Raw genomic sequence first — 25,310 nt, 5'->3', positions numbered from 1 at the left:
GAATGCCTTTGTGTGTTCAGGCCAGAGCAACTCACTGTAGCCAGCAGTGGAAAATGTCAAGCTATGGAGCCCAGCAGTGCAGAAACCATCTTGGGAGCAGGAGGGCTTAAATGGATTGAATTATCAGTCAGAGGGGCGGACAGAGAGGAGACGGCATTAATGGGGATGGCAGGACAATTGATGATATAAATAAAGGCTGTAGGAAAAATCAATATTTATGAAAATCACTGAGGTTTCAAGATCTTGTTTTCACTTGAGGTACAGTCTTAATTTGGAAATAGAAAATGTTCAAAAGGTCTCCGGAATATAAATTTGATATAATCAATACTGTCTCAATAATGATGAGATTATTCATCCCACATTTGACTTGGTGAGCTTTCTTTTAATTTGACTGTAATTGTGGTTAGACATGTACGGATCAGGCTTTTCACGGCCAATACAGATTTCCGCTTTTCTTCAAAGTCTGACCTGCTGATTTCGGTCTATAACATTTTATAATCTATTTTACTGAATGTAGTAAAAAAAAAAAAAAAAAAAAAAAAAAGCTAATCTCTGATCAGTTTGTTGCTTTGATTGCAGATATAATTTGCTACTAAAATGCTGTCACATTTGGCTGATCAACGCCCTAAAAAGGAAACTTCCTTTAGGTACAAAAATCATTAGCTGGTAGTCTGATTTTTGTAATTTTTGCAGTGAAGTAAGTTCTCCCTTGTTTTTATTCTTATCTGAAGACTTCCTGATTAAGTTAAGCATTTTAAGGCATTGTGGGTAAGTAAATACACACCATATGTATTTACTTAAACAGAATGTAGGCTTTACGTGCTGCTATGTTTCTGCCATAGCTTTGAGAGCATCTCTTGTGCCTTGCGGATCAAAATTAGGTTGTGCAACAAAGGCAAATAAATACGAGCAAGACTGAAGAGCAGAACGGCAGCAGAAACTCCCTGCTGAAATTCCCTCAGAGAAGGTTCCCATGTGTATCAGAAAACTTGGTTAAATATAGATTGTTTTTCTCTCCAGTCAGTCATGGAACATTTCATTCATGAAAAATTAAGTTCAGATGAAAAAATTATTTTCCAAAACTCTTTGAAAATAAGCAGAATTCACATTTTTTCTATAATTGTCATGATCAGAGATCATTCTGGAGACAGTGCTTTCGTTGACTGCTGCTTTGTCCTCCACCCCACATATTGCCAGTAATTTGCTCATTTTGAGTTTGTAATTGCTGTGTGTACATGATCTAAATCTTTTCTGGTCGTATCAGTCAAATCTCCTTCAACTGCTCAATAAATCTATCGACAAGTCTTAATGAATTACCCTGTCAGCTTATTTGAAAACCACTTGGTTATTTAGGCGCGTGGTGGTGCTTACTGTGAGGTTTAACAACATTTTAAATGAAACGCACAAGGCTAACTCTGTAACTTTGTTGCCCCGCTGGGACCAGGAAATTGCCAGGTTAAAGTCTAAGGTTTAAATTCTCCAAAGGCTGGAAACTAAAGACCCAGTCACTGCATTGATGCAAAAAACTGTCAAGATTCATCCCAGTTGTTTTGTTTTCATTGTCCCACGGTTCGCTTTCCAGGAGCGCTAATGGGATTAATGCAAATGCTGTTAACGCTGAGACCACTTTGCTTTAAATCTCGGTCCCAGCAGAGGTGCAACACAAGTGTCTAACCTTAAAAGGCGGATAAGTATTGCGTATTAGTGTTGTCGCATACAAAAATATTCATATGGCAGTTTGTGTAATCTCTATATTTGTGCCCAACAGGTCTGCATCACATCACACTGCGCCTCATGCATTTTTATTAAAACATTGGGCTGTTCTCTCCTGGGAGCCTGAAGGTAAAATCTGATCAAAGGGAATAATTCAGGTTTATAGCTGAGGGAGGAGAAGGGAGAGAGTCACTGGAGCAGAGAGTGCAAGAGAAGGTAAATCTCAAGCCACATTTTAAGTCAGTTGTGGTTTGTGTAACCCAAAAAAAGAAGATAAGAAATTTAGAGGAGAATTTCTGGATTGTTTTCTTGCTTCATAGTCGATTAACTTAAATTTTCACATCAGTCTGTTGAGAATAGGTAGCACTTACTAAATCTATTGACCCATTAGGTTTATAAAATTACATTATTTTCAGCAGTTGTGATCCTTCTTATTGATCTCTTAAGCTACAAAGTAAGGAATTCGTACTGATTATGCATTCTTCCAAAATGGCTGATCTGGTTCATCTCCCATGTTACCTCATTAACAGAAATCCCTGCAAAATTGGTTGCTTGTAGGAAATCTGACAGATGTATGTAAATGCGGGTTATTGCCTTGCCTTCATTTCACCATGAGGTTACGTCTTCGTAAACTAGGACGCTTTCTCTGCTTCTCCTTTCTCCAAATTTTCTCCAGATTGTTCCGCTAATGTGGCTAGTTAGATCAGGTGTAACTGGGTCATTGCTTCTCATGTTGCTTTTGTCATTGAACTTTTTCTGGTTTCATTTTTCACCAGTGATCAGCACAAAGATTCTGTTTTTCTTTTTAATTTTTGCTCCTGACAAAGAAATGGAGAGACGTTTTGTTTGCAAGTAATGGAAGCTTTTACTTACCGGGATAAAGTCATCAGATATTTAAACATTACCATGTTTAAAAATAGACTACATTAACTCTGACCTTGTAGTTCTCTTATTTAAAAACACTGACTTTAGGTTGGTTGGCAATAAAATCTCAGATTTACCAAAAATATAAAACATATTACCAATCATATTGCTAAATCATGTATTTTAGCAACTTGGATGGACTTTCAGGCACACACCTGATGTAGATCTCGGTGATCAGGACGATAAATCTCAGGAGTGTTGGGAACATTGTGGTAATGGAAAAGAGAGCAGTGATGGAAATCTGGGTCAGTTGTAATCAATATGTCTGATTTTCTAATATTGTGTAGCTTTGGTTTATTTTAGTTTTTATTACTGTTAATATTATCTGTTTTGCATATTTTACTTTTACAGAAGTTTAAACTAAAAACGATGTTCCACATTGACTGAACACCAATTGTTCAGTCAATTAGCGACTGTAGTACCTCTGACCAAACGTGTCCCCAGGCCCGTTTTACTTGAGTGGGTTCACCTGGATCGGTCTTCCATGGATGGAAAATATCTAGATTTCCTAAGGGTAGGAAAAAGAAACTTGAACAGTATCGTTTGTAGAAATGACTGCATTTGTAAGCCAGTTATTAAATAGACACGGATTATAAACATTGCATATTTGGTGCATGTTTGAGGTTTGATGCTATAAGTTAACCAGAAAATGTCTATTTCAGCTCTAAATGGGATATTGTACTGAGGAAGACTTGAACCCTGCCATATAGATCTTAAACTCAGCAGGAAAACGGGAGATGTTTTTCTATTAATTAATTAATAGAAAATTAATTAATTAATTAATCTACTAATTTGATACAGAATAACTCTGCCTTGAATTCTTCTCCATCATTTAATTGTCAATCACATCATCACTTCAAGTGCTTTGTCTATTCAACCAGAGAAAACAAAAAAATATATATATACATCCGCAGTTTGTTGAAACTATGCAGTTGCGCTTTTCTACTTTTGTCCTACAAGAAGTACCACATTACTTCTTAAAATAAATTTAAAAAAGACACAAAAAACCTTTTCCTCACCATGTCTGCAAGGTAGAAAAAGGTTGTGTACAGAGAATTAGGCTATTTCATTTCCTGAGAACATGCTGCTCTGTAGAAGTGTCACATTATGTATTTAGAGTGCAGGGAGTTGTGCAGCTGGAACAAACACTGTGCTGCTGAGGAAGGAGCCAAACCTAATATTAACAGTAGAGAAGGCATCCCACGTTTTTAAGTTGTATTTAGGCCTATAAACAAGAACAAAAACTGGGAATTATTGAGGTCTCTGAGCTCTAAGGCTTTTTATCAACTTTTAATATAATCAGAGTAGTTGAAAATTGAGTCAAATTAGCATGCAGCATCATTCTGTTTTTAAATTAAGATGTTAATCAAAACAGAATCTTGCATAATTTGAATCCAATCATACTGGAGAGTAAAGTGTGGTGCATTGCTGGAAGGAATTATTAAAAATTGGGACACTATACACTTATGCAGTTCTGTATTTCTGAGTGAAATAAGAGATTAAAGCTGCAAGTATGTAACTTTTTTGAAAAATATTTTTTTCATATTTTTTAAAATCTTGGTAAGTCCTGACAGTAGAATATGAGAGATAGTCTGAACAAAATCAAGCTCCCCTGACTTCTCCCTATGGTCCTACTGCCACTTGCAGTAATACATCGCTGTTGTTCAAAAACATCCAATCAGAGCCAGGAGGATGGTTTTAGTGCTGTCAATCAGACTCACGGATGCGCTGCTCACACCCTTCTCTTGAACAGCACTCAATAGTCTTTCAGGCTGAAGATACTGGGGTGCTGCAGATGGGCTAATGGCAGAGAAGTGACATAAAGTTATTGGATAACTGCTAATTTCTCGACTTGTAAAAAAACAACAACAAAAAACAAGACGGGTAAACAAAATAAGACACAGGATGACAGGCAAACCTAAAAGGCAAGAATTAGGCAGAGCCCAAAATAAAACAAGGGTAAACATCACAGCAGCTTTTTAGATGTGGCTACATTTGCTAAAAGGATTAAAAAACGATGCAGTTAGCCGCATTTGTTCTTTGTAAGTAAGTGTCTGCTTGATTTGTTTTATTTTTTAACAACATAACTGGTATGATGACTACAGTATTACTGGTGATGGAGCAAATCTAGTTTTACTCTGTAGGTTTTTCTGGGGGTTTTTTTTGCCATCATTGGTAGATGACATTTACTGGCCTAGTAAACATCAGCCTACTATTAGTTTCTAAAACATATTCCAAAATATTATACAATTTAAATCCACGCTATTTGAAATGTTTTTAACCATATTCTTTGATTATATATTATATCAGTCTGTACTAATGCATCATAGTTGTTCTAATTGGTATATTTAAGTGTATTTACAGTAAAACGAAAATACATGGTTTTAATAGAGCTGCACTATTTATCAAATTGCACTGTTCATCACAATATTGGTGTTGAAAATGGCTTGGGACTGCCTGATTTAAATATTTGGCTTAATGTCTTATATCAAGTATTCACCTTTGGCATGCTAAGAACATACTTGTATTTCAAATCAAGCTATTAGGGTGGATGTAATTGTGCATTCACACTGTGCCTGCTGATAAAATGTTTTACCAGATGGATAGACCTTAGCTGCCTTTGGACATAGCACTATATGTATATTTTTGTGTCTTGGATCCTAAAGCTACTGAAGAAATTGGTAATGTTGGGAAAAATAGTAATTGAAATTTGGGTTATGTTTAATCAAAATCATCATTTGCAATATTAAGCAAAAGTTTTCCGGTTGAATTTTTCCAGATATACTGCAGCTCAAGTTTGGGACGTTATGAAAAATTATCAAAAAAAAAAAAAAAAATTATGGCAAACACTAGTGGGGTGCAATCCTGTGAGTAGAACTTTGAATCTTCTAAAAGGCTTCATCAAAATTTTGAGCATAGACACCCAGAGGGAATGATCTGATTTTAATGTAATTTGGACTGCATGAAGACCGGTGATGGGCATGTAAATGATTTGATTAGCAAGAAGCAGAGCCGCCTCTAAACTGTACCAGAGCACATAAGCGGCGGCACCAGGAGTTGAGTGATCCACTACAGGCTGCGGTAATGTCGGTTTTCGTCCGACACGAGGGACACACTCTTCACAACACCACAACACGGCGAAGGGTGACACGTTATGCGTCGGTGACATCTTGTATCGCTGTTCTTTGACATCTTTATGCCCTGCCATTGCACTGGCCTCATTCAAACCCACAAAGCGCCTCCTGTCAAACTCTAACGCACGAGTGAAGCATCCTCATTCACTGCCTTGACAGACTGTCAGAAGCTCCAGGAACTACCTGCAACACGCATCACAACCGATGATGCACACACATATTGTCGTCTCTGTTCTAGACGAGAAAGCTCCTTGCAAAACCATTTGCATACTAATCCCTGGTCTGCATGTGCTCAATTATATCCAAATCAGACCAATCTTTCTGGGTAGTAAACTGTGTGATTTACTGGTTCCATTATCAGTGAGTGGGTCAGTGGCTGCCATAGGTGTATAAATTGACCTTTTAGATCCATGTTAAACGCTACCTGACTTTTGCTTTTGTTACATACCAAAACATTCATTGGTCACAAAAGCAACCCCAAGGGGACCGCATTTCCATTTTGAGAAGTCATTGTTTCTTTAATTAGGATGCGTTATTTTGCATCAATAATCTACCATTATTATCCAGAAACCCTTTATGTTTACCTCGCTCCAGAAAGGTCAGCGTTTTCGTCTAATCGGATGATGACATATCTGGCAGGCGATGCAGGTAATTGAAAAATGGGAAGTGATCGTTCTGTTGGTGGTAGATTAATCAGATGCCGGTACTGTCTGGCTCATTCTTTTCCCCTTTCCTCTGCACCCTCTGGCTCTGTAGCTCCCATTTGCCTTTGTGTGGCTGAGATTGTTCTTCAGAAAGGAGCCATCTAGAACTGAAGGGTGAAGGGATAAATCTGAAATTCATAAGGGAACAACTGTGCAGCTGAAAAATGAACCGTCTATATTTTTTTCCCCCCATTGAGACCGACTGAAGAATCTGAATTTCCCCTCTTGGGAGACAGACTGAAGTGATGACAGGAAATGAAAGTGGAATTGCTCTCATTGAAAGTATGGAAACATGGAAATTACACTTTTTAAAAATGAAAAAAGCTTTTTAGGACATTTTTCTTTAAGTCGGTGTGTATTTGAGACAAAATCCAATCAGGGGCCAAGACTGCTGACCTGAAGAGAACCTTATGTAATTATTCTCTCATTCAGAGCTGAGGAACCATCACTATTTGTTGTTGGTAAATCAGCGCAACTCTGAGATGCTTTACTAATGATAAATATTACATACATGATATTAACAGAATTTAAGAATCATGATTCCTGGTTACTGAAACTCTTATGTAAATAAAAGTTGTAGTGTATGTGAACTTTTAGAAGTGTTCAAATTGCTGCTAGTTAATTTGTTTTCCTCATCATACTCACTGAAAGGCTTTAATGAATCCTGACATGTTGGATTCATTTGAAGTTTTTCCCCCTCTGAGTTTCCACTCTATGTGGATGTTTTCATCTCAGTCACTAAAAATATACCAAGTGTGGACATTGAGGTCAGGGGAAGCCCAAATATATTATTGACTTGCAGGATTTGCATCCACAGCATTTGAAATATGACATCCTGTCAAATGTTGCATCCACTCCTTTGCAGTTGCGATGTGCCAAATTGTCAGACAACTTTACAAATCTCTAAGCTTCATGTTTTCCCTGCGTAACTGTTAGCATGTAGGGGACTTTAAGCCAACGGATCACAGTTCTGGGCTGAGTTGTGTTGATAGAGGAATTAGTTTTTTTTTCTGTATTTCACAATTTCTAATCCTACTGAAGGACAGAACTTCTTTCTGGAATACTCTATTTATATATATATACATTTCATTGGGTTTGGTCTGGATTTGCTGTAAAAACCTTGAAAAATGCCTGACTTTTCCAGGAAGCTAGTTTATTTTTTCCTCTTTCTTTGAATAGCTCAGTCTGAAGAAGCCTCCTCTGTCTGTGACAAGGCTCGGCTCAGTTTTTGTGGTCTGACTCTTCCCACTCTTATCCTATTTCCATCTAACTGTGAGAAATGCTTTTGATGTCATCCTGTTGTGGTTTGAGCTTTTTTTTTTTTTAATTTTTTTTATTAATATGATGGCATTCATTTGCACAGCACCTATTTTTGTCCTCTGAGACTGAAGAGGAGTAAAAAAAACAACCACATCATGGGGAGGCAGATGTACTCTTCTGACACCACACCCTCTGTTTCAGGAGCTTTTGAAGAAAAAAAAAAGTGCTGCTAATGTGTAAACGTTACAGACAGAAAACCTTTTGAGGTGTACGCTCCGGTTCTATGGTTTTTGCCTCACAAAGTGCGAGGAAATATAGCAGCCGGCAGAAAACATGTGGATAACATCTTCATCCCTAAGTGCATGTGAAAGGTATTCAACTCTGCCTCGGCCTGGTTTTGTTGTCGGAGATGAATCATCTTGTGAGGACGAGCATTAGAGCTCTTTAAATCACAAAAAGCCTTGTCCGGGGTGGCTCTTGCATCAAATTTGGCTTCCTCCTGTTTCAGCGCGTTCAGTTCGCTCTAAATGTTTCCGACAGCGATTGCCAATGGGGAGTAAAGCAGTCCGCCTCCTTCCTGTGAGAGGCAGCTACTGCAAACATTGTAGAGTGGATGGGGGGGGGTGGATGGAAATAATCTCTCATTGGTTGAAATTTTACAGCTTTTGACCTAAATGCCAAACGCAGAAAATTCTGCCAACATTTTTTTTCCCACTTTAAACATTCCCTCTTTTTTATGATCCTCTTTTATTTTCTCTCTTCCTCTTTGTGAAGTGTTGAAAGAGCCTCTGAACGCTCCCTCGTCAGTGAGGGGAGCTGTGAAGTGTTGTTGAACCCCAGCTCAGCAGTCTGTTGCTCATCTTTCTCTCTTAACATCTCTTTGTAGAGGAACAGGAGGTCATGAGGAGTTTGAGCTGTAAATCCTTCCTTTTATTTATTTATTTTAACCCACTTCATCCAAATTTGTTGTTTAGCATCCGGTGAGCAAGACGCTTTTCTTTACCGCCTTTTTTGTCAACCAGTAATTACTCGGCCCTAAAAAGGCAGCATATTAAATCATATAAAATGGATGTTATTTTTAACATAACCAGATCTAATTTTCACTGCTCTTGGGTTGCCGTAGATAGATTTCTGACTGCCTTAATGGGAGTGAATCAGGAAGCCAGAAGGAGCTCTCTCATGGGGTTGATTGCTGACTGTTCATAATTTAGAGTAGCAGATAGCGAGCAAGGTTGTCAAAGATGCAGAAATTGATATCGCAGCTAAAGAAAGGTAACATTCTGACATTGTCATGGTAAGAAATCACGCCAAGAAACAAAATAGTATTAAACCACTAAAAAAAATGGCACAATTGTAGAAAACATTGAAAAGGTTTTATGTGTATTTTATTCATGTCTCAACAGGCAAAAAAGTAGATTTTCAGTGCTTCATATTGAAAACTGGAGTGAAACAGGATGTGTTTGTAGGATCCAAGAGTTTGCATCATGCAAATAGCATGGTTTACCCCAGAAGATCTGCTCAGCCCAGTGGTAGAGGTGCTAGGGCAGCCCACCGTTTTTGTGCGTTAAAAAAATTTAAAAAGTTACAAAAATTTCTAGATGGACGCGCAGGCGTCATAATTTCAAAATAACAGCATGTCAGATCAACAGGTGGGTGCAGGGAAGGTGCAATTGGTGCCTCTATAAACCTAGCTTAATCTGTCATTCTGTCACTGTTACTGGTATTAAAAACCTTATTTAAAACAAACAAATGACTCTTAGTGTGGTGGAGAGACAAGTAAAGCCTGGTGTCCCGCCAGGCTTATAATACATTGATATATGTAGTATTCACTGAAAATGATAAACTGCATAGAAAAATATGCCATCAGTACACAAGATGTACACTGTAAATATACTAAAATAGTAGGTGCTAAAATGTGAGACGGTGCAATAAATCAATAATACATTGTGATAGACACACGAGTAATATCAGTAGATAATACATCAAACAGAATATTCAATAATTTTACTGAACTCTGATCCAGAAACACACAGCATTCTGGGGAATGTAGGCAGATGAAAGACTTCAGCTGCTCAACCTCTCACGGCCAGCTAAGCTAAGCTAGGTTGGTGGCATCAGCTAACTCACTTGCTCTTTGGTTACCTAGCAACAATCTGTTAAGTAACTTAGTAACTTGTGCAGTAGCGGTTTAGTGTTTCATGCCAAATAATTGCTTAAAAATAAGAACAAGGTGAAGTGAAAGGGGGAAAAAAAATAAATCCGTTTTTCGAGAGGAAATGTCCTGTTGGTCTCATTTCCAATTCAGCTGCCTTCTTCTCCTCACAAGTTTGGTGGTGATTTAGGTTAAATCTTCTGATCAAACCTGATTATGCTATCGAAAAGTAATCATTACCAGGACTTCTAAATGCAGCAGAACAGGGGCTAACTACAAATACTGGAAATGCTTTTTAAATTTCTCATTAAAAAATTCCTTGCACTTTGGAGAAGTGCAGTACTTTTGCTAGTATATAACAGAATCAAACTAAAAAAAAAAAAGTTTGTGGTTGCAGCAGGTGTTTAACGACTGTGCGAATACTAGGCACTGTAACAATGAAGTGGTTCTTAGATTTCATGAATGCATCTACAGGAGGAATAAACACTGTAAAACTGGCAGAAAGTTGTAATCCAATCTAATCCAGCTACTGCTGGCTGAGGCACAGAGACCCAAGCACATTCACACACCTCCTGTCTCCTGGAAGAGCTGACGTCACCGTCCCTCATCTTGTGATAAATCCGTCCTTCTGATCCACTTTCCTCCCCGATTCTAAAGAATCCCAGCTGTTGCTTTTGTCCCCTCCTTAAACGTCAACCTAACCAGCTTAACCTCAATTCTTCCGCTGCCTTTGTTGCTGCAATAATAATAAAAAAAAAAAACAACAACAAAAAGTCACATCCTGAAAAGTCGAGCTGTTTAACTTGTAGCGAACTTGGCACACACACTCCTCAGGGTTACACAACTCTCCTCCTCCTCTCAGCCATCCCTGTCCCGGCCTGCTAGGCGAGAGCCAGTTTGACAGCTTTTAGTGACGGCAAGCAGAGGCACATTTTCTGTGCAAACTGTTGCACATGAGCGGCTGTAGGGCAGCCATTAGGCATTCTCCTGCAGTGACACAACCTACTGGTCGAGACCAGAGCAGCAGGAATGTTCCCAGTCATCTCTGACTCTGCGCTTGTGGCTTAAGTGAAACTGAGATAAATGTCTGTGGTTGAGCAAAGAGGGCACCATTATCTGCTGCTGCTATTAGCATGTATTAATAAGTAATCTACGCAGAAGATATGAATCTTTCCTTCGCTAATGGAATCTTTCTATAACGTCTAATTTAAGCAACTCTTAGCGTGAGTCATCTTTCTTCAGAGTAGCTTTTACCCGTTTTTTTTTTTTTTTTTCACTGAAGAGTAAAATGTAAATAATTAAGCAAACATTCTTCTTGCATCTGTGCTGCAGGCTAATATGCTTTTTTTTTTTTTCCTGTCTAGACTGTGTAAAACTATCTATTGTTCACATACGCTAAATAAGAATGGGGTAATCTCGCCCACATGCTTCTCTATGCACTCAAATCAATGTTGTTTTCCATTTTAACCACTGCAGGGGTTTCCGTTTGAATCAGTCAATGACAGATCATTTCAACATGGTGGAAAAAACTCAATGGATATCTATTATTCCCTTTTATGTGGAGGACTATTTTTAACTCTTGTGTAAAGGTTATTCGCAGCTACGTTCTGACGTCTCAATCGCCAGTCATAATCTTGCTCAAGATTAGGTTTTCATTTATTGCTCTGATCACACATTTATTAACTTTACAGTTTATCTTCAGTGGCAGAACATTGACAAAGTGGCTGTTTGTTGTACCGACTATTCACCAATTTGTTGCAAGTAATTAAATCAATCTGGAGATGGTAAACTTTCCTTTCATTGTTCTTGCGTTTTTTTTCCTCACACCTCGAAGGTGAGCTAAATATAAACCGGATCGGTCAGGTTGTTTTCATACCGTGAGGTTGTATTTATTATGTGACGTTAACCGAGAGCAGACGTTACTCACACATGCACAGACTCAAGACTACAGCTCCTGAACAGGAAGGTGGTCTAGTTGACCCATGTCAAATGACCTTACTCAAAGCCTGGTGAAATAGAGCGTGTAATCGCTCACTGCACTGTCTAAAAAACCCCCCAAAAAAACGAAACCCCAACAGGCAAGGTGTGCTTGTGTATTTGTGCCCAAGCGAGAGCACATAAATTGATTTATTTGGTGTGCTTGTGCTGCTTTCTGCCAAAATAAGCTTTTTGTAGAAGCTTCGATGTCTGTAGAGCTGCAGTTTCTGCCGTTAAACTTCATGCTTTCAGCCAACGGTGTTGCCTGGTATCTTCTGACACGACTCTGCTTCACTGTTGGACGTATATGAAATGTTGCCATAATTTCCATCTAAGGAATTAAAGGCTTTAATGCCAGTTCATGCTCAAAATATTACCATGAACATTTATCTTGGTTATGTAATATACTGGAAACCTTTCCTGGGTTTATCCGGACTAATACCCAGCGTGAGCAGGGATAAGCACTTTAGCAATTCTACTCGGGGATGAGTGTGGATCATTTTTTTAATGACTTCTTACTTGTGACAGCAGCGCTGAGCTTCACAAACACAGCTCACAGCGATAAAGTATTCACACCCTTTAAACTCTTCCTCATTTAGTCATGTTACAGCCACCAGCCTTGGTAGTAGATCAACGTCAGACTGAAAAGACTGTGATGAGTCGATTATTGAAATATTTACCAACTGATTTTGAATATAGCAGACTGAAAAAAGACATAATTAAGCCTAAACTGTACAAAGAAATGTACATTTTGCGTTTAAGATGAAAAACCTTTTTTGTCTGTAAATATGTTCTACCAAAAACTCCTCAAGTGGCAAACTTTTAGCTTCACCTGGTTCAAAATCTGTTGTTTTTTAAACTCCTACTTAAGCAACTTTTGCTATCCAGTTATTTATCAGTTAATCCCAAACATAAAGAGATTAGCTTGAAGCTGTATTAAGTTAAGCCGAGAGCACCGAGCTATTGTCATGTTAATGTTGGAAGTATTGTTTTAGCTGCAGATGCCTCATGAATCTACTGCCTCCCATATTGGAAATGTGCACTACTCCGTGTTCATTTAGTTAATAAAATCCCAATATTTACTAGGAAGTTTTTGGCCACGATGTGAAGAAGTTTAGAAAACTCCCTTCTGTGTCTGAATGAGGGTTGCCTCATTGGTAAAGCTGAAAAAAGTTTCCTAAAAACCAAATATTTAATTTGTCCATTCAGACTACTGTACAATAAACGTGGCAAATCCATTGGAGGAGTTGCCATTGAATACAGTAATTTATAGCTGATTATCAACTCAGTCTAAAGCCTGTTATCAGCTTTTGTTTTTCTGTCATGAGAAAAAGTCGGACGGTGTTTAAATGTACAGTTCACTCGCCATCTTATATTTGTCGTTGATTTGTGACTCCTCCTCCTCCTCCTTCTCTCCAGGAGGACTCCATGAAAGATGACAGAAGAGGTGATTGTTGTAGCCAAGTGGGACTACATAGCCCAGCAGGACCAGGAACTTGACATCCGTAAAAACGAGCGCCTCTACCTCCTCGACGACTCGAAGACGTGGTGGCGCGTCCGCAACACCGCCAACCAGACGGGCTACGTGCCGTCGAACTACGTGGAGCGCAAGAACAGCCTGAAGAAAGGCTCTCTGGTGAAGAACATCAAAGACACCCTGGGTAAGAGGCTTCCAGCTCCCGGCTGCGGCGGAGAATAAAGTCCCCTGAGTGCACGAATTATCACTACTAACGTGTTGAGATGCTTTTCATCAAAAGCAGTAAATCTGTGTCCCACATTGAATAAGATGAGATATTTCCGTGCTCTGTGAGTTTGTTTTTTTTTTTAGTCTGGATTTTCATAAAGAGTAAAACGATTTTCTCACTGTGTTTCTGTCTTGGCTGGAAGCTGTCACCAGGCTCTCCAGGGAGCCTGTTGAGTCGGCCATTGCTCTCAGCTGTCAGCACTCTGTCGCTCAGTGTCCCCAGCCATGACTTGAATATATTAGTCTCTCTGTGTGGGTATAGCTTTCAGCTAAGGGTGGTGAAAATGGTGTGTGTAGCATACGTGAAAGGAAGTCTCTACTTTTCTCCGATTAAGTAAGAGGAAAATAGAAGCCCTACTTCTATTGACTGGCAATGAAAGTAACGACAGATGACAGATTATTCAAAGAGACTTCTCCTTTATGCAATAAATTTTCCTTGACTTTGTCATTCAGGCACAAAGAAGACACCAATTATCTGTATCAAAGGAAGAATTTTCCATCCCATTATTAAGTCATGTCTAAAACCTTTGAATCTAAAGGAGGACAATGAAACAAAGAACAAACCCAATATTGTTGCCCAGAAAGAAGAAACACCTTAGGCTTTGGGAAATGGTGATTTATGGAGCTGTTGAAAGAAAAAACAGAACACGCTCAACATTTTAGGTCAGCATTTGGTAGGTCTGTGTTTTTTTTTTATTAATATCTTTTGCTTGAAAGCAGAGCTTACAGGTGTGCAGTACAATAATGGCTCCGAAAAGCTGTCACTGAGCATTGTTTTTTTTAATATATTTATTCCTAATCCTGCTGACTCAGTTGTATCCATCAATCATTCATCTGTTCATTCATCAATCTGTCCATCTATTTTTTTGTCCATAATCCATCAATACTTTTGTCTTTGATGTCTTGTGGGAGAAAGAATTCTCTGGCCTTTAGGTAGGTTGTGCTCCAATTCATTTTTACAAGTTTTTGAATATGGAAATGTAGGCATGAAATCGTTTGGGACAATGGCGCTCTTTAACACCCACTCAGATGTTTTCCCTCTGAAGTGAACAAATGCCACAGATGTCACCCCCAGCAAACATCCTCCACAAATTAAATGGCAGCACTTTTTTTTTTTTATCTTTGATGCTCAAGTCAAGGGAGCAAAATATTAAAACTTTCTCTTTTGATCTACTAATGGGTAGCAAAGCAAACAGTGAAATTAATTTGTTTTGACAGCTTCACTGTGGGATACCTGCTCCTCTATCAGAATGGTTGGGAACAGGAACCTGGGCAGGAAATGGAAATGTCTGGTGGAAAGCAGTTTAAATGTAAAACAAGCAGTAAACGTGTGGTTTCTAAAGGCAGCCGTAGTCGGAGGTGACAGAGAGAGGTGGATCGAGGTCAGCTTTAATGTATTCACCTCTCCCAGCTCTGTGGATCCAGACCCTCGGGGGAAGGGGAGCTGCAGCTGCATGCCGGCCGCCCTGACACAGCCTGCTGCAGTCGGTCACCTTAACCATAGGTCACAGGGCGCGGAGATGAAGCCCTCCTCCCTCTGTTCTCCGCTCCAGCGCCATTTTCATCAGCTCCTCTCTTGGCCACCGTGGACCTCTGCTTTTCTCTTATCAGTAGTTATCCTGCAGGACAAATCAGGCACCTAATGGCTGTATCGGAATGATGGATTACCCCCCCCATTCTCTGACTGAGTTATATATCGACTACAACATTATGGCCCCGTTCCATCCCAGTCTGGGCAGCATCCTTCCTGCCTGCAGCTCTTTCCTGTTAAAAGCCTCCGAAAATCCAATAGGCGAGAACACTTTCACGATGAGGCGATGAGCAATAGGTGAGGGTCAGGTGATAATGGAAACTACGCACACACTTCAGCGGACAAGTTGATTGGTTGAGAGTTTGATGACCCCCCCTCCCCCCCTTCATTTTTTTAATCCTCTTCAGTGAGCATTTTGATGCACTCTTTTTTTCTGTTCTCTGCAGTTTCTCTTCTCCATGCATGCTGGTTTTTAGAGCAGTTGTATCATCAGCATCCATCTGAAAAGAGTCTTAACTATAAATGGCTGCCTGCTGCTCGGTGCCCCACTTTCTTCTGCTTGGAAATAAAAAAAAGCATCGTTGTGTAAAGGAAATAAGCAAAGACCTTACTAGTTGCTGGAACTGGGTCAATACTCACCTGTAAAACTAAAGACAACATTAAATTTCTGCCTATTTGAGTTTTTAAAGAGTGCAGTTTTCGTTAAAGTTCAAACCACTATGTAGGGTTCCTCCCAGGAAGCTTGCTAAGCCTGGTGGTTGGGGCTCTAGGTCAGTCAGTCATTCAGCGGTCTGCCGTGGTTTTGAGTTAAAAAATGTTTAGAGTTGACAGGAAATTCGAAAAATATCACTTGATGATTATGCGTTATTGGAAGATTAATGTTTGAATACTGACTATAAAGTCTTGAAAAATGCAAACATTTCCAAAAACTAAAATAAATAAGTAATGCTTAGTCTGGTGGGGGACCCAAGTAAAGCCTGGTGGCCCGCCAGGCTTATAATACACTGGAGGTAACCCTGACGGTGTGTTGTCCTTTGTTGCATAAACACAACAAAAACCTTTTCAAAGCTTTTTTCACCCATATTGTGAAAATAATGCAATATGATTCAGCCAACAAAAAACAAAAAAAAACTGTAAAAAGTTGCCATTACCTGGTTACGTTTAAGTGTGCACACCCTTAGTGATGACATCTAACCAAAACTTGGTGAGACATGACTTGGTGAGTCATTTTTGGTCATTAGCGTCCAACATTTTAACTTAATAGATTTGACATTTTTTTTGTCTAAAGTTCTCAAAGTCTGAGAGAATATATTAAACCCAAAAATTGCTTTGCTTGTGTTCTCCAACGCTCCTTGTAGTTTTTCCCTCTTTTTTTTTCTTTTCCGTTTTACTCCGCAAGCCTTTTGACGGCCTCACCGACTTTACACACAATGGGGCATTAAGACCTCGTAGCCTTTCGATTAAAAGCAGAGCCGCACTGCTGGAGGGGCCATTTAAAAGACCACATATCTCACCTGTGATTCACTCTCACAGAGCTCTTAAACCTCATCACCCGCTGTTTTAGAACTAACACTTCACTACAGGGTCCTGTTGGCTTTTTTGATTGTGGACACGTGTTTGGTGGGTGGTGCAATTTTGCAAGGACCCGCTTAATACAGTTACTTCCCCGCTGCCTTTCAGTGGAAGCAGAAGAGTGAAGCAATATGCTGCAACTTTGAGCCTTTCATCAGCTCACTTCCCCCCAGAGTTGAAGCCCTCTGGGTTTAAAAAAAATCACGTCTCCTTTCACAAGATGAAGAGGTAGATGAAGGCTCGGAGAGGATGTCACGCCGCCGCTCTAACAGGCAGGCCGGTGCCTTGAAGTGGAAATGAGTGTAGGGGAGAGGTGTGTGTGGAGATGCAGGTGTTTTTTTTGCTAGGCTCAGAGGGAGACGTGAAGCATCCCTCAACCACATTACCCTGGTCGTTTCATTTAGTTTTTCTTTCCTTGACCTTCTCAAGTTGTCCCAGATGTCAGGCTTTCTCCTCACTCATAAATATCAGATTTGTGGGCTACACAGCGCCGTACGCAAACACGCACTGCTTGCTATTCCTACCTCATCCTCCTCCTTTGCATTTTTGTCAGCTGTGGCCTCTGATGTGTTTGGTCTCCAGCGTGTGTGAGGAACAGCTGCCAAGAGACCCCACTACCCTCCTCTCTCTCCCTTTCTCTCTCTGCCAACAAGTTTCATGCTACTCTACGTGAACCCTGCAATTTTCAAACAAAGTAAATGCTCTGTTCGGCAGTGACATTTCTGCGGCAGAGTCTGGGAGAGGAGCTGTCAAAATTTCTCTCTCTTCAGTCATTAGCAGCACACACCAGCCTCCACTGACACCAGCTTCAGCCGTCAAGTAAATGGTTTAAATGCTGACAGCCGCGCTGTGTGTAATTACTGTTTTAACATCCATGTGAGGAAGAAGAGGAGACCTCCTCAGTTTATGTTCAGTCAAGTTTAAAAAAAAAAAAACAATGTTTGAGTCCCACTGAAGTGTTCAAACACGTTTAAAGACTCGTCTTTGAAAGAACATGAATGGCGGAGTAGGAGGCAGGTAAGACAGGGTCTGACTTTGATCCTGGATGTGCCTGTCATTATTAAGCCCATGGTGCCTGCTCCACTTTTCATTCCCTCTGTGCTCCATCTATTTTCAACCTTTGGGTTTATATGGAGGTGTATGTGGTGTGTAGATGATGTCAGCTGAATGCTAAGTAGAGAAAAGCCCTAGTTTTGTTCTGTAGGAGTTGTGGGGAGGCGCCGTGTGTTGCCCAGTGCAGGACATCTTACTGCAAAAGCCTCAGCAGTTTCTCTGTTTTCTTCTAGTTGATTATCAAACAAAAGTTCTTACAAGAACAAAGTCTTCTTCATATTGAATGAGAATGATATCCTGATCAGGAGTTTCTTTTGACCCAGAAATCTTTGTAGATATTTTAATATTGGACAAGACTGATTTCCAATCAATTTGCTTGTCCTTGCTGGATCACAAGGGAGCTGGTGCCAATCTCCAGAGGTTATTAGGGTAAAGGTGGGGTACACCCTGGACTGGTTGCCAGTACATCGCAGGGCATCACAGGACAAACAACCAATTAACCAACATTCATGTTTCTGGACTGTGGGAGGAAGCTGGAGAACCCACATGTGAACGGGGACAACATGCAAACTACAGCATTAAAAATAATTGAAATGGCATTAACACATAAACTCAGCTTTAATGTGCTTTGCAATAAAAACTACATTTGATCAGTTTGTGAAGATATGGCTGACTTGACACATGGAAGTACAGTCTTCAATTCGCCTGCATCTTTATTTCATAATTTTTTTCCCCCCCAGATTAATTTGCTAATCAAGCCCCACGGTTTGATACAACTCCACTCAGTTAAATATTTTTCTCCCATTCGTTTGGATTCCCTCCGGTAGAACCAGGCCAATCAGGGAACAGAAGGAGAAGTTGTGAACGATGATGATGATTTTCTGCCTGCGTTTTTAGCAGCAGCTCATCGAAAGCTGTCTTCAGACGTCCAGTAACTGGGTGCTGGAGGGTCATATTTGATAAGTGGTGACTCCTAAAAAGTATTCTGCTGATCCAAAAGATGACGGGGGATGGGGGGGACACTTCTTGAAATTTGAAACACAGATAAAAATAGCCTCCCTGCAGGACATCTGAGACTTTTGTTTCTACCCAAAACAATATTTTCTCAACAAAAATATCCACAAATGTCCTGCTTGTCGTCTTGAATGCAGGGCAGTCAGTTCTCAACTCATTACTTCTTTCTAGGAAAAGGAAAGCTTAAACAAACGAAATCAAATTCTAGGGTATTTCTAAAGGAGTAAAGATGACCGATACAGTCATGTCCAGTGTTTCCAAACTATTCAGCTGAAGGTGTTGTCTTTTCCTGTGCACAGGTTTGGGGAAGGGTAAGAGGAAGACGAGTGCGCGCGATGCCTCCCCTACGCCGAGCTCAGACACAGAGTACCCTTCCAACGGCAGCGGGGGCGGAGGTGTGGTCGGAGCCGCGGAGAGGATCTATGACCTCAACATCCCCGCTGTGGTCAAGTTTGCGTACACAGCAGAGAGAGAAGACGAGCTAACTCTGCTCAAAGGCTCCAGGGTGGTCGTCATGGAGAAGTGCAGCGACGGCTGGTGGCGTGGCAGTCACGCCGGCCGCGTCGGCTGGTTCCCCTCCAATTACGTCCAGGAGGAGCTCATGGGGGTGGACGATGGAGACGGGGATTCCCCGCGGGCTTACCTCGGCGGGACTCTGCTGGCCAACGGCCGCGCCGGCGGCCGGGGCGTCGTCCTCCACCTGGTCCAAACGCTCTACCCCTTCAGCTCGACGACCGAGGAGGAGCTGAACTTTGAAAAGGGAGAAATCATGGAGGTGATAGAGAAGCCGGAGAACGACCCAGAGTGGTGGAGGTGTAAGAACTCTCGCGGCATCGTGGGCCTGGTGCCTAAGAACTATGTGGTGGTGCTGGGCGAGCGACCCGGCCCGCCCTCCACCACGTCGGCCTCCCCTCAGAGCCGCTATATGGGACCGGCGCGCTCGGGGAGGTTCGCCGGCAGGGACTGGTACTACGGCAACATCACCAGACATGAGGCCGAGTGCATACTCAACGAGCGGGGAGAGGAGGGCGACTTCCTCATACGAGACAGCGAGTCATCGGTGAGTCATCTAGGTGAAGTCACGGCAGCATGTCGGAGACGCTGACGAGGTTTTTATACAAAGTTAATAAAATTAGAAGTCTTAATTAAATCCTCGTGGGAAATTTGCACACGTTAAAAAATTGAAAGAAGCATATTAATGACTTTAAAGAGTAGATGGTCAAGAATCGCATGAAAAATGCGACCGAGGTGCAGGAATTTAATCTACATCTGCTTCCAGCAGTGTTTTCACACACATGATTGAGGTTGTTGACATGTTGCTATGGCTGCAGATGAATCAGTAAGACTTGTACCGTTTGCGTACAACTTTCCAGTTAAACAAGGTCAGTGGAATGAAATAATCCATTGTTGCACGTGGCTACAACCGACTAATGCACCATATTTCTGCCTTTCTGCATTTTCACACTGATCAATCGCTAATAAACAATTACTTAAATGGTGCAGAATTTTATGTTGAAATATACTTAGTACTCAGTAATTTCATAATTCCTACATAGCAGTTTAATGAATGCATATATAAGGATTATTTTCTGCTCAACTTTTCTCTTTTATTTTTTTCTAATTCAGTCATTAGATTTGCAGGGCGACTGACTAGTAAACATCCTGAATTCAGAGGAAACTATTTTAATCTCAGTAGATGAACATAAGAGGTCTAAAATAAGCTCAGGAGGGTTTGTGGTGCAGAGTTAGAGCGAGCGTCTCTCATACAGAGGCTGTAAATCCTCATTGCTGCCGTCCTGGGTTCGATTCCTGAACCTTTGCTGCATCTCTTCTTCCTCTTTTTGCTCTTTTTGCCCTTTTCCTGTCTGATTAGCATCAATTAATCCCTTTAATGTTGAAAAAAATAAAAATAAATAAAATCCGCTCAATATTTAAGGCCGCAATAGAAAGAAACTTTTCACCTTTTTATTAAAATTGCAGTAGAACTGCAATTTTAAACCTTTAAATTATAGCACAGGTTTACCTTTCTTTTTTGTTATTATGAACACAATGCTGCCCCCTGCTGGCCGATCTTAATTTTCTCAATGTAACCTCCTGTTCCTCTTTGTCTCCCTGTTTGGTGTTGTTTTTTAGCCCAGTGATTTCTCCGTGTCCCTGAAGGCGGTGGAGAAAAACAAGCACTTTAAAGTGCAGCTGTCAGACGGGGTGTACTGCATCGGCCAGCGCCGGTTCAACTCCATGGACGAACTAGTGGAGCATTACAAGAAGGCCCCCATCTACACAAGCGATCACGGAGAGAAGCTGTACCTGGTGAAGGCGCTGCTGTGATCTGCACATCTACACTGGATTTCTCACATTCACACACACACACGCACACACACGATCCCCGACTGTCTTAACCCAAGCCTTAGTCTGGACCTCTCCCGCTGTGGTGTCTGTACCACATCTAGATCCTCAGATCTCCTGGATTTTTTTTTTTCCAAGCGAAAACCAGACAAACTGTTTTTTTTTTTTTTTTTTCCTAGCTCTTCGCTGTTTTTGTTTTTGCAGATGACCCTCAGACAGCCATCGCTGAGCCACACGGCGAACACAGCGTGTACCGATCCTCTATTACCTTGGATGTGCTAACATGCAGTGACCACATTTTGCTGCTAACAGAACGCCCGAGGCCTTGTCGGGGGGTTTGAGCTCTCCCTCTGATGTCATACGTAACGTCTACTTACTAGCACGCACATTGCAAGTTCCACCGTTGCTCTTAACTCAGCCAGGACAGAACCGACGTTCTTACCGGTTCAGAGACGGACTCGGACCTCAGTGGGACCCAACTCTGTCACGTCTAACCGCAGCCCACGTTTCATTTTAGTCCATCGAGACCCACTTGTTAGTGAACTCACGTTGTTATTCTTTTTTTTTTTTTTTAAAGCTTATTTAAATTTGTTCAAGTTTTGTAGTTACTTTTTCACAAAGTGACCAGAATCACTTTTGCCTTTTTCTTTTTTTTTTCTAATTTTCACCATTCCTCCACAAACTCATATTTGTTTTTGTAACGCCACTTTTTTTCTGTTTCTACCGAACAGTTAATTGCTAGTGATACTTTAAATGTGGACAACAACACTCACTGTAGTATTTCTACCAGGCGGTGCAATAGAGGAGACCTCAGAGTTCCTGTAGAGTTTGAATGTTGATCCATGTAACCAAACGTGCCACCCTGTACCCGTTTACTACTGGCTCCAGGTCTGCACTGCACTCTCAGATTAACCCACGGCTCAGTGCTCATGCTTTATATTGTGTCGAGTTGAACGTGTTATTACCGTTCTATTCTCCAGTACGTGTCTGTAGCTACATGAGGAAGAACAACAATAAAGTCTTTTTTTGTTTGTTTTGGGAACGCTTCCTGAGTAACTACACTGTTTCTGTGATGGCGATGCTGTTTGGGGTAAAAAAAGAAAGAAGGAAAGAAAGTACCTCTTCTGATAGTATCTTTGTGATTACAATTAACTTTGCAGGAAATGTATATTGAAGACTAATCGGTAATTAAATGAAACCCCGATTTGAACAGAAGTCTATTTAGGGATGGGTATTTTAGAGCTCTATCTTTATAAATCAAAGGAATTTCATATATTGGCACCACCAAAAACAGTTTTTCTTTTTTATTCCTTCCCAAAAGGTTTACCCCTGGTTAGCGGCTACTTCAGCTCTGTTAGGCCTGAATATTTAAAACGAGTTCAGTCGTATTAAAGTCGCAGACACCTGATTGTAAAATTACTGTCGATTTTCTGTATTTAGACATTCTGGATGCTTCTCATTTATAGGCACCGCTGCTTAAGATGTGTAAAAAGGAAAATAAATCATTTTTTAAAGGTGAGGGTTTATTTTTACCTCCCTTACTATCCCACTATCTGTGACCGGTGGAGATGAACTCTTGCCCCTCGTGCCTTTGTGTTTGTCACATTTTTAGTTTATTTTTTTTTTTTTATCACTTCTCTCAGTCTCTGTATGGTCACATTTAGGTGAGTGGCTTTTTGGTGTTTTTGTTGCATCCTTTTTATGACTTATCTGATCAACACACATCTACTTTAATGAAATGACATGTTTTCTTGTCTTTCCTGTTTTGAAGTAAGAGAAATGGTCATTATCCCCACTGGAAACATGAAATCTTCACTTGGTTATTAAAAGCTTATGGACACTGAGATCAAGACAGAAAAACCTTAACTACACTTTAAAACTTCTATTTATTTCAGAAGAAATGTTGGAGCTGATTTTTTTAAAATTATTTATCCACAGAATAAGAAGAAGTTCAAATGTTTTCTTGTCTTTCTCATTTGGAAGAGTGGCTAAGAAAACTGGGCCTTGGTATCATAATTTAACCAGTCGAAAATGTTTCTGGATGCACAAATTAATAAGAAAAAACACACATTAAAAAGTTCTAATCATTTTTTAGTAGATTTTGCTGTGATAAGATTCACATTCTGTTCTACACATCTTTAACAGAGGGCCCAGTAACTGTATTTTACAGCCATAGCAGATTAAAACCCTGGTTTAGCTTGTATTCAGATGAAATAAATCCTCCTTCGTTGTAAAGACACCAAATATGCCACCATCTGACTTGCATCCAGAAATCTAGCGACGCCAAACGTCCACCCGTTTTTGTGCGTTTGTTTACCAATGGAAGTGTTGATCACGGGGTCATCAGCTTTTATATGATATATCTGAATGTTATTGAGCACTGTTATTTAATTCTTGTCTCCACTGTATGTAAATATATTCAAATAAGAAGAGGTGCATATATGAATCATTAAGATCCAACCTACGGTACTGTATCACCGACGACGTGATGAGAATTCAGATACTTTTGTTCAATAAAAGATTTTTGACAAACACTCGTGACTGTTTCGTGCAGCGTCGGCGGTTCTGGGTTTAAATCCAGTGAAGTTTGAGTTTAAGGGGTTTTGTTTTTTTTCTAATAAATTGAATCTTTGTAGAACTTGAAGCTTCCCATATGGACCGTCAATAAAGGATTTTTTTTTTTTTTGCAGCTATTTTCTGATTGGTCTCTTGGTTACATTTTTGATCCTTTCCCTCTTGTCTGGTTATTGACAACCCACAATCCTCCTTTGGTACCAAAGAACGTACCAAATTTAACTTCTTCCTTAATGGTTCTGTTGCGTCTTCCTGCTCTTACTGAGGTCATAAGGCTTTTGGGTTTCACAGTTGGATTAAACTCATCATGCGAAGTCTGACAAGCTACTTATGCTTTATTTTGTACAAAACAAAAGAAAATGCATATACATATGTGCATACATTTAAGCATACGCAAAAACAGTGTTTTGCGGCAATCATCCATTTTAGCTTCTGTGCTTGTTTGAAAAAGAGTGAGAAGTTTGCACTCTTCTGAGATTACCATTTGGTTTTTTTCTTTATCTTTTATGAATCAAAAAATTACAAATCATTTACTTTAGTTTTGAGGTTCAAGGGAAACAAAAGAAAATGTATAGAGATGTTTCTTCCAACAAAATAAACTATAACAGAAAACCTTTAAAATAAAAAGTACCATTCATAATTTTTTGATCTAAGTTTAAATTGATAAATGCTTAAAGATCCACTGAGAACATCAGTTTTTAGCTGTTGTGTAATTTTTTTCTTTATATATATATATATATATATATTTTACATGTCCTTAAGAATTAACTTGGCGAATAAAGTTGATTCTGACTTTTTAAAAACACGCCATGCTTTCTGTGTGTTGGCTTTTATTCGCTTTCGAGTGAAAACACCTGACATAAAATGAAGCGAAGCTGCGTTCTCTCATGTTTTGGTGTGAACACTGAAAGAGCATTTCCTGTAGTTTATAGAGAGCTCCGATTTGAGGTGTTGCCCGTCTCTGAGGACGGATGATTCTTGTCAGACGGGTTCTGATCTGGTACTGAGGTGGAACCAGAGAGCTGCTGCTGAAGGAAAGGAAAGTTTCATATCGACATTTCATATTTTTGTGAATGTCTTCATTTGGGATGAGGTGTTCCTGTAATCCTAGTCTGATGATAGACATGCTCTAGAGTGAAGTTACAGCGGAGAACTGATTATGATTAAATTATGCAAAAATCATTAAAGTCTTTGAATAATTTGTTGCACTACTGGTAATTCTCCACACGGGGGCAGTATTGACCTTCATCTGCCAACTATTTAGATTTAACGGGGGAAAGAAACTAGTAGAAAAACTAACCTATGTTGAATTATTCATTATTTTCACTTTTTCTTTGTATTATTTTCAGATGATTGTATCCAGAGCTCTTTTTTTTTGTGGTTTCTAAAAAATAATAGTAAAATAAAATATTTGCTGATGAGAGGAAAAGCTGTAACCTATTAGCAGAGCAAACATTTTGAAATCAGTTTTAATAGTAAAACTTGAGTACAAAACAAACTTTAACAGACATACATGAGCTGAGATCTGAACTGGGTTTCCCCCCCAAAAAAAAGCAGGCCAAAGTTAAAACATGCCTTCTCAGCATGCTTTGATATAAAAAATAAACATGTT

General features: G+C 40.0%; 1 protein-coding gene across 1 annotated transcript in view; it reads left to right on the top strand.

The window, feature by feature from the left end:
* nck2a (NCK adaptor protein 2a) overlaps positions 1 to 23,658 on the top strand; it is a 36,345-nt gene extending 12,687 nt beyond the window's left edge. The window contains exons 2-4 of the mRNA XM_007555449.2: positions 13,284 to 13,525; positions 19,078 to 19,838; positions 20,912 to 23,658. Of these exons, the coding sequence (XP_007555511.1) occupies positions 13,300 to 13,525; positions 19,078 to 19,838; positions 20,912 to 21,106 (1,182 nt within the window). The 5' untranslated portion in view covers positions 13,284 to 13,299 and the 3' untranslated portion in view covers positions 21,107 to 23,658. The remainder of the gene's footprint in view (positions 1 to 13,283; positions 13,526 to 19,077; positions 19,839 to 20,911) is intronic.
* The last annotated feature ends 1,652 nt before the right edge of the window (positions 23,659 to 25,310 follow it).

The sequence above is a fragment of the Poecilia formosa genome, unplaced genomic scaffold (assembly GCF_000485575.1).
Source record: "Poecilia formosa unplaced genomic scaffold, Poecilia_formosa-5.1.2 Scaffold70, whole genome shotgun sequence".
Lineage (NCBI taxonomy): Eukaryota > Metazoa > Chordata > Actinopteri > Cyprinodontiformes > Poeciliidae > Poecilia > Poecilia formosa.
Note: the sequence above shows the minus strand (reverse complement) of the source record. Positions and strands in the feature narration are given on the sequence as shown.